The following is a 10,000-nucleotide window of genomic DNA, read 5'->3' on the forward strand; positions in this document are numbered from 1 at the left end:
ACCAGGATAAACAAACAGGGAGCTAAACAAATGAAGTTTCAAACAAACATTGATGAAAGAACCGATCCTTGGATCTCACATGATTTGAACAAAACCCTAATCACAATTAAAGTAAGAATTGGAACATTTAAAGAGGGAAAGATTAGAACTCACCATATTCAGAAATCAATTGTGAATCRTACCGAGAGCCTGAATCGAACATCTTGGAAAATCAATTGTGAATCGTCGMTTTGAAGAGGGAGGCGATGGGAGCGTGTGTGAAGAGAGTGACTGATATTTATAAGTCGCCTGAGGAGAGGAGAGCAAATCCCTTTGATACATGAAATCGGTTCTCTGATCGAGATGATACATCCAGAACACCATTGTTACGCCAAACGAGGTCTGTGAAGAAGAAAGACCTCTGCTTTCTAACCCAAAATGTTGCTGGTGCAAAGAAATGATACAGAAGAGAAGAAAAGTTTTGGTCGAGATAGAAGAGGAAGAAACCTAAAGAAGAAACCGGCCCAACATAGGTAATTTTTGGTCTTTGGAATGCAGATGCATAAAAAGCTTGTACATTATGCATAAGAATTTGTAATTAAGAGATTTTTGAAATTGTTGCATAAAATGGTAGTACTTTAGGCTTCAAGAGTTGTAATTAAGACTTTGTCTTAAATGCTTATATATGTAGTATAGATTAAGTAAAAAAAGTAAATATATATTTACTAAAATTAGCAAAGAAACCCCAAATATGTTGTATTAAATAAAAGGATTATGTTAAAAAGAAAGTGATTAAATTAGCAGGGACTGGCATCCAAAAACCAAAAGGGTTTATGTGTTCTGGTAGGCCCCCAAATTAATAATATGGCCTCCTTTCCTCTCCAAATATCCCTTTTTTACTGTTCACCACAACAAACCACCCTCCCTCTCTTCCATTTTGGGGGCTCTTCTGTAAACTTGTACTACACATTTACAGGTAGTCTATGATTCAAAAAGCCTGTTCTACTTCTACATACAGTTTACAGAAATCAGACATGGGGTAGCCTACAATTTTAGGTTTATGGAGCTCTACTCCTTTAGGGTTTTTTGATTTCTTTCTTCTCTAATGGCTTCTGGGTATGAGTTGTATTTGTGTGGCAGCAGCTCCTTTTGGGATAGGCAGTGGCAGTATCAGGGTTCTTTCAGAAATTTGCCACAAATCAAGATTCAAGATTATTCATTTTTGTTGTGATTTGGGGTTGTGATCTTTAAGAAGCTGGAGCAGCAACTGATTCGTTGTTTGACGCTGGATTCTCAGAGGAATTATCGCCATTTTTATCGGAGTCAAGAACTGTTGAATGTAGGGGAAGAAGACGAAGAAGAAGAAGAAGAAGAAGAAGAAGAAGACGACCAGATTGATTTCCATGGATTCCATCAAAATCATCGACAGTTTCACCAGAATCAAGAGATCCCATCTCCCCAACACCGACTTTTTCACGGCGGATTAGGTGTTCAGCCGCCGAGGCCACCGAATAAACGCTCTTATTTGCTTTCTTCTAACGATACCGGAGAAGAAGAAGAAGAATATGCCCCCAATTTGCCGGAAAAAATGGCAGAAAATTATCAGTACCACCACCACGAACTCCACCATCATCCGGAGCAGAAACCAACTAGGCCGTCGAGATTGGGGTTGAGGAACACCGGCGGCGGTGGAGAGATTGTGGAAGTTCAGGGAGGTCACATTGTACGGTCCACTGGCCGGAAAGATCGACACAGTAAGGTTTGCACGGCGAAGGGACCAAGAGACCGCCGTGTCCGCCTCTCAGCTCACACCGCCATCCAATTTTACGACGTACAAGACCGCCTTGGCTACGACCGTCCTAGCAAAGCTGTCGATTGGCTTATTAAAAAAGCTAAATCCGCCATTGATGAGCTCGCCGAGCTTCCCGCCTGGAAACCCACCGCCGCCACCATAAATCACGGTTCAACCACAATTGTGAATTTTGAGCAAAACCCAGATGATGAAAACCTAAATCATCATCAATTAAGTCATTTGGAGGAACACCCAGATGATGATATTGTTGATAATCATATGGTTAACACTCAAAACTCGACCTTTTTGCCAACATCTCTTGATTCAAACTCCATAGCTAATACAATCAAGTCTTTTTTTCCGATGGGTGGTGGCGGTTCATCAACGCCGGTCAATATTAATCCTTCAGCTATGCAATTTCACCGGAGCTTTCCAACGTCGGAGCTGCTTTCAAGACCCACTAGTAATCAGAATCAAGATCTGAAACTTTCTCTTCAATCATTTCAAGATCCAATTCTTCACCACCATCAACCACCACCGCACCACCACCACCACCACCACCAACAACAACAAGCAGCTGAACAAGGTAATAATAACAGCATGTTTTTTGACGGGTCGGGTTGGCCGGAAAACCAGCCTGGTGGGTTCCAACGATTGGTGGCTTGGGGCGGTGGCGGTGGCGGTGGAGACGCTGTTTCCACCGGATTTGTTTTCAGTTCACCGCCGGCTGCACAGACGCCGGTGTTTCTGCAACCGTTGTTTGGCCAAACAACAAACAATCAGTTGTTTAATTACATTTCTCAGAGGGGACCCCTTCAGTCCAGCAACTCACCTCCGGTTCGTGCCTGGGTCGACCCGCCGCCGTTTTCCGGCGCCGATCAACATCAAACACCAGCTTTTCATCACCCGTCTTCCATGCCTGGATTTACCTCCGGCACGTTTCCCGGGTTCCATATTCCGGCACGAATCCAAGGTGAAGAAGAGGAACACGATGGCATCTCCGATAAGCCGTCCTCTGTTTCCTCCGATTCTCGCGATTGATTCAATCTCCATTCTTGATAATCCTTTCTCCAAAAGGTAATGAAAAAACTCCAAACCCAGTTCCCAATTTGATTAAATTTCATGTTCATCTTCTTCTTCATACGAATCTAACAACTTCCATAAATTTTGAATAACGATTACAGGAACAAGTTTACAGCTTGAACGAGAGGCACCCAGAAAGGTATCAATTTGTTGAATCCAATGGCTTCTTTACACAGTGAGAAGAACAAATCTGAGTTTGATTCAGGTTTTTCTATCACAGTTTATTTTATTTCAAGAATCAGTTTTCATGTTTGAATTGAGCTATCTGTTTAGCTCTAGACTCTGTTTGGATTTCCTTTTTGTGTTTTCTGTTTCAAGACTATAAATTCAATGCCCCAATTACTTCTGTTTCCTTAAATTTAGCAACTAATTCCACTTTGGTTCTTCACTAAACTTGGAAAAATAGAATCTTGATGATTCCCTAATCCAATATTAGTATACTTCTTTTTACTCGAAATCAACCGATTTCGATTGTTTTAAGGGAATGAAATCAGGAAATGGGAATGTTTCCCTTTGTTCATAAAACTGGTCAATTTTGTCATGTGGATTGGAAACAGAAACAGAAACAGAAACAATGAGATCTTATTGAAAACTGTTGCTGATGGCAATGGCGAAAACCTGCAAAAAGAATGCGATGAAGAACGAACAATAGCACGAGTCTATTCTCATCGTTCACATCTCCATCACTGCTTGGGTATCCGGGAACAATATCGGGTAAGAAGTCTTATCATCGCTTGGGTATCCGGGAACAGTATCGGGTAAGAAGTCCTATCATCGCTTCTGATTGCTGTTTCACGAATGATTGTGTTTTCTTTTTCACAAAATTTCGATCTTGATTGTCCCATGTGCCTATGGTACTCCGATTCGGATAATTCTCATTTGGCATGGTTTTGAGGGCACATTAAAATCATGAAACCTCCCCCATCTTTCTTGATGTTGTTTTAGAACTAGATTACCCATGCAACTAGACAAAAAGTCTGAATTGAATAAGACTAGAGTTCAGACTTGAACACCATCTCTTATTTTTCGATAAGGAGTGAAATAAGATTTTGGGCTGTCATATTCAAAGTTTAATGATTTATTATATATATATATATATATATATATATATATATATATATATGATATGTAAATTATGAGTAGCAGTACATTCATTGAAGATTGCCTTTGCTGTAAAAAGGAAGCCTGCCAATAAATGGATAGGACATGAAAGCTTTGATTCCTAACTGTTTATCTCTCTCATATTCATAATGAATATTGGAAGCTGAAAAAAACAAAAAACCATAATTTTGTACCTTTGCCTTTGTCTATGGTCCCTCTGCCCCTGCAAATCTCTCTGTCAATATAAATTAATTCAATTTTATTATTTTAATAATAATAATACAAAGATGATGTGTTTAGGGATAAGGACATGGTTGCTGTTGCTGGTACTTCTTTATGGTTGATGAAGACAACTCATTGGAACAAAATACTCCCATTAAGCTCCATTAAAATATAATCCAACTTCATTAAATAGTATATGCTATATGTTAATAAGCACACCCCACTGAAAGGGATATCATACAGCCATTATATTGTACAAATCAATTACAAACCACTCCCACTCCCACTCCCACTCCCCACAAAAAACTTGTCAAGTTATCCGTTCAAAAAAATCGTAAATATTTTCAAAAACATAAAAACCAACCATTCATGTTTTATTCATAATGAATATTGTTATAGATATCATCATATTCATGATGAATATGAATGATATTCATGATTATTGAGAGTTATTCATCATGAATGATGCATCAAACAGTTGGTTCGTAGGTTACTAAAATATTTATAGTTCTCGTTTGAACTCTCTCCCATATGTTCTCGACATTTCAATATGTTGCTTTAACTGTACCCTTGCCGTTTGCCATCGGCGTTTTCACTGCAACCACAATCTTTGGTGCACCATGCTTTGTGGTTCTAGACGCCTTGTTCTGTTTGCCGACCGGCCGTGCAACCACCCGAGCCTCCCATGGGCACACCGCGATCCACCGCTCCTTCCAGCTCCATCCCCAGCTCTCTTTGCTTAGATCATAGTAAGCTTGACCAAAATATCGATTTGGGTTCGCCCTCCACTTTATAAAATCATCCAAAAATGTCATTTTCGAGCATTTCTAGGTGCGTTTGTACCCAACGACCGGACAGGACCGGACCGGACCGGACCGGACCGTAAGAACGAGGTGGGTGAAAGAATTGTGTAAAGTTTTAATTTGGACATGACAATTTAGTAATTTACCAATCTTGTCTCATCTCCCTGTTTTTATTCCATCTGTTTTGATGGGACAAAAAAATGCATTTTCGTCCAAGTCCTAGTCCCGTCCTGTCCCAGTTTGCTAAATGTCACACCAAATGTAGGACAACAAGTATTTGTTAGTGACGTACTTGGTGATAAAAGGCGTAGGCCATTGCACGCTCACGCTTGTTTGTGGCTTCCTCACGGTGTTGTATCTTGGACACAATCTCTTCCATCGTCTCAGGTCCGCCAGACCATTCCACCTGTTGGCAGAGAATATGAGTTTTCAGACCGATGTTTTGTGTAAATTGTGTTGGATCCCACAAAATGGCATCCATTCTTCAAAATGCAAACTTTCGTACCTCGAGTTCATGAAGTTTAGACTCGACTTGCACTCGATTTTCAAGCTTCTTTTGCTTTATCCGGCTCTCTGCCGCCATCCAGTAGCGTCGGCTTTTGATTTCCGTTTGTATTCTGCTCCAAAAATGTATTTTGTCAAGAGCAGAAGAAGCTTGCTTCGTAAGAGCATCTGCCTCGACCAATGCCTGAAATCTTGACGTCCCTTTCAAACAACGTAACATTTTTCTTGCCTGCCCGAAATCCAATTCAGAAAACAAAAACCACAATGTACCCGAAAAATGTATCAAATTGTACGATAACTAATACCCTGTAAGAACGATACGCAGTTTGGATTCGAGTGGCAGCAAATTCCTTTCCAGTGCTTCGACCAATAACTTTGGTACTACCAGCACGAAAACTTGATTCTATCCCAGAATTATCCCGAACCTTAAGTCCATTTGCAATCTTGGAATCCTGTTGCACCTGCGATCAAGAATCCCGATACCAATTTCACGTACAGAAAGATGATCGATTTCGGAAAGGGGCAAGATGGCATTACCTCCTTTTTTTTGGGTCTGCTTTCCTTCTTGCTTTTAATGGCGACTAACTTCTTGAACCACCCACAAACACCCATTTGATACCTTCTTCCAAGTTCTTCAATCAAGATTGTCCCAAAATAGATTACATCAGAAAAGGGAAATTAATTAAACAAATCTGTGATCAAAATCTCACACTTCACAACCAGAAATCCATCCTAGCTTTATACAACCAGAAACCCAAATTCCCAACAAAAACTTCAATGATTCAATCATATGCAAGAATCTAGAAATCAAACCGACATCAAACAAGAAGCTATTTACACCATTAGAACCAATTCGTGAAAACAATCCTAGACATATCGTTAGCGATAATTCAAATTAGGGTTTAATACGAAGAGGGTTTTGGGTACCAGAATCTGATTGTTGAACAGGGGAAGAAGAAATTGAGCATCCATTAAATAAGAAATAACACACAATTCAAAGCAATCAACACAGATCATCATCACTGAAGACGCCATTGAAGCAATCGACAAAGATCATTATCATCAAGAAGATACTAATTGAAGCAATCAACAAAGATCATCATCATCATGAAGACACGATTGAACCCAACTTATAAATAAACACACAGATAAAAACACAAAGAGAGTTTGGCGTACCAGAATCTGAGTGGTGAAACAGAAGAGGGTATGAAAACAGGAGATGTGCATAAAGGGTAATTGTAGAAGTAGGACGAAAAGAATCCAAGTTTCGTGGGCCATGGCTATGGCCATTTTGTTGAATAAAATTGACAGAGATGAAATGGGGTTTGTTTAGGTGAGAAGAACCCTCAGAAGCTGACGCACCAACAAGATTACAGATGGAAGGGTTTGATCTTCAAACCCCCTTAATTGAGTATTCAAACCTACAACAGAAAGTGAAACCTCAACCGTTTTCTTGAATCAGACGACGTCGTATCCATCGGCACAAAAAACAGCCTCGTACTTCATCACAAATTGGAAAAACTAAATGGTCCCGGCGGGGCTCGAACCCGCGACCTTCGGCTCATAAGACCAACGCTCTAACCAACTGAGCTACGGGACCTTTTGCTTTTTACTTTAAAAAGAATGATATATATATATATATATATATTTTGCACAAGATGCATAAAACAAATATTCAATGAGACCACTTATTAGTATCATTAATCTTTGTGCTCATTAATTTTTTTAAGATATAAATAACTGAAGTAACGAAGTATTTATTTTTAGTAACAGATTCAATATTTTTTTTTCTAACAGATACATATTTAAGGTAGATCAGCGTCCCACAAAGTCATTTGACATGTTTTTAGAAGGTTTTTATTGACATTTTTTTAACTATATATCTTTCATTAATAATTTATTCTTACATTCTCATGATATTTAGTTTTCTTATTTGGACCGATTCTTACTTGAGTAGTTTATAATATATATTTTTTAATATATAATTTGAGTTAAATACAAATTTGGTCCCTGTAGTTTATATGTATTTACGAGTAAAGTCCTCGAACGAAGGGCGTCCCTATCCGTTATTAAAGTTAAAACTATAGGGACATCATTCATTAATAATTCTTTTCAGGGACCTTACTCGTTAATTTATGTAAACCACGATAACCAAATTTGTATTTAACTCTATATGATTTCATTAATATACTTTTATTGTGTTTTCCACTTTTAGAAAATTAATATTTATTTTTAATATTTTTTTAATTCTTTATGCTAAGTGTTCCCATTAATTCTACATCTTGGCTCTGGAATTCACCATTTCGAAGGATTTTTTTTTATTTTAAATTTTTTTTTTCGAATTTTTAGTTGATTTAGAGACTTTTTTTTAGTTGATGTTTATTGTATTTTCTAATATCTCGAAGCACTCTTCACAGTTTAATGGGTATATCTTTAAAATAGATTTTTTTATATTATAATTAAAGGTCGAATACAAAAGTAAAAATTTATTTTATCTATAGTATATTATAAAGCATTTGACAAACCTCTTAGAAACCATTTTTTATGCATGATGTATTGTTTATTGATGTATATTACTTAAAATTCAAGATCACAAGTAAATTATGCGTAAGTACAACTTATTAAAGCTTCATGTTTGAATTCGTGTAACTAACTACAGATAAAAATAATCAAATAGAGAATAAACATCTCATTTTAAATTAAAAAAATCTAAAATATAATTAGTATAATTATCGAGTTCTAACAAAATACTTAATTATTATTTTTATAAAAAATATATTATCAAACCAAAATAAAAAAAGAAATTAAAGAAATATAAAAAAAGAAATTTTAAATAGTTAGTTTTGTACTAATATCAATATTTTTTTTTAATTTTTTATAATATATTCATATTTATATTTTATTTAAAAATAAAAACATTACCGCTTTCTCAAAACCATATAAAACTGTATTATTATATTGACTTAGACAAATATAAATAAAACGAAACATTAAAATCAAGATGTATCTTTCTACATAGTATACATAGTAAACACAAATGGAAGTAAAATAATTTTGAGTGGAAGGGATGTTAGATGACCGCATGTGGGTCCATCAATTTGCTCACTAATTTGGAATCACTTAAAGATATATAAATAACAAAGCATAAAGCAACCAATGAAATTGAAAGCTTAATAAAGGAGAATCTTTCTAGCAAATATTTTATTTATTACATCAATATTTGATGTAATAATAATATTGGATATTAACAAAAGTAATCATTTTAACTGATCAAATTTATCTGTTGGTCATTCTTCTTATTATTTTTTCAAGAAAATGAACGTCTTTGTAAGCATTTGAGACGTAACTTGCGTTTAACACTTGTGGGGCGGTGTTCTTATAGAAAAAACGGCTTTTTATGCTCCAAGGATGACGTAGCCTTGTAAACATGTACCAAGAAGCTCTTCATGAGTAGCACCTCCGCAAGAAGCACTTCATGTGTAGCACATTCACAAGTCTTGAGGATGGCACCTCCGCAAGTATTGGGTTTCTCGCCCCCAGGGCCGACCCTGGCCACGTGCAGCCCGTGCGGTCTCACAGGGTATCAAAGCCTAAAAGGACATCAAGTTGACATTTATTACTAGTTTTGGGTTTAATAATTTGGAAATTGGACAACTGAGTTTTAACTGTAAAAATAGGTCAAAGGCCTAGTAGTGATGAATACTGAATGCACATTGTTGGAAAGTTGTAAAAGTTTTTGTTTGAGAGAGTTTTTTCGCAGATGTAAGAAGCGTTTTTTTAGTTGGAATGGACATGTTTGGGAAAAAAAAAAAGCTTGACTTTCTATATAAAGCTCTCCCTAAAAAGTTTACTGGATAAGTCACTCTCTATATCATTAAGCCACTATGAAACAGTCATGCATAGTTGAACGAATAAGTTGTTAACAGATAGGCTCTTAGCCTTAAACCTGTAACTTTTGAGTTTTACTTTTTGATTACTATGACAATAATTTAAATATAATTTACTATTTTAGTTGAAAACTAATTACGGTTTTCCTTGTTTTTAAGTCCAATAAAGTTTCAATTTTGCTAATTTTAATTTGGAAAAAGGAAAACTGGAAAAGAAGGAAGCATGATCTTAATCCAAGATTTTTCTTTTATCATTCTACATTTTATATTCGAGGTTTTGGTTTTTATGCTCCCTCATTGTATTTTTTTTATTATAATTAATAAAAATTAACAAGGGGATGAGACACTTAGCTTGAATATGTTTTAAACTCTTAAAAAAATCACATGTTTCGTTGTTTAATTGGCTTAAAAAAATAGGCCTAGGGGCATTTTTTATTATTTTCGCACAAAACATCAAAAATCTTAGGACCGTCCCTGCTCGCCCCCTCACAAGTGATATGCCCCCTCCTCAAGTTACGTCTTAGGGACTTGTGGATGTGTTGATATTTATTGAAAAAGTGGAAAATGAATGGTTAAAAGATAAATTTGGTCTGTCGAAATGACTATTTTTCTTAATAACCCTAATAATA

General features: G+C 36.4%; 2 protein-coding genes and 1 non-coding gene across 3 annotated transcripts; 1 reads left to right on the top strand and 2 right to left on the bottom strand.

Annotated features, from left to right (window-relative positions):
• The first annotated feature begins 825 nt into the window (after positions 1-825).
• Positions 826-3,239, top strand: LOC112507143 (transcription factor TCP4-like). The gene is made up of 2 exons (XM_025111580.1): positions 826-2,848; positions 2,956-3,239. The coding sequence occupies exon 1, from the start codon at positions 1,568-1,570 to the stop codon at positions 2,810-2,812; it is 1,245 nt and encodes a 414-aa protein (XP_024967348.1). The 5' UTR covers positions 826-1,567; the 3' UTR covers positions 2,813-2,848; positions 2,956-3,239.
• A 1,368-nt stretch (positions 3,240-4,607) lies between these two features.
• LOC112506353 (protein IQ-DOMAIN 1-like) lies at positions 4,608-6,096 on the bottom strand. The gene is made up of 5 exons (XM_025110360.1): positions 6,022-6,096; positions 5,790-5,945; positions 5,486-5,713; positions 5,273-5,386; positions 4,608-4,965 (listed from the first exon to the last, which is right to left on the bottom strand). Exons 1-5 carry the CDS (start codon positions 6,094-6,096, stop codon positions 4,723-4,725), a joined length of 816 nt encoding a protein of 271 aa, XP_024966128.1. The 3' UTR covers positions 4,608-4,722.
• Positions 6,097-7,010: 914 nt separating this feature from the next.
• On the bottom strand, positions 7,011-7,084 carry TRNAI-UAU. Its single transcript has one exon. It is a non-coding gene; the product is annotated as a tRNA-Ile (tRNA).
• Between the last annotated feature and the right edge of the window lie 2,916 nt (positions 7,085-10,000).

This window comes from Cynara cardunculus, assembly GCF_001531365.2.
Source record: "Cynara cardunculus var. scolymus isolate 2C chromosome LG 2, CcrdV1, whole genome shotgun sequence".
NCBI lineage: Eukaryota > Viridiplantae > Streptophyta > Magnoliopsida > Asterales > Asteraceae > Cynara > Cynara cardunculus.

Coding starts and splice junctions, on each gene's coding strand:
- LOC112506353 (XM_025110360.1), bottom strand. CDS start 6,096: ATGGGTGTTTGTGGGTGGTTCAAGAAGTTAGTCGCCATTAAAAGCAAG. Junction 5,387..5,485: donor CTAAACTTCATGAACTCGAG/GTACGAAAGTTT, acceptor CTCTGCCAACAG/GTGGAATGGTCTGGCGGACC. Junction 4,966..5,272: donor CCTACGCCTTTTATCACCAA/GTACGTCACTAA, acceptor GATTTTATAAAG/TGGAGGGCGAACCCAAATCG.
- LOC112507143 (XM_025111580.1), top strand. CDS start 1,568: ATGGCAGAAAATTATCAGTACCACCACCACGAACTCCACCATCATCCG.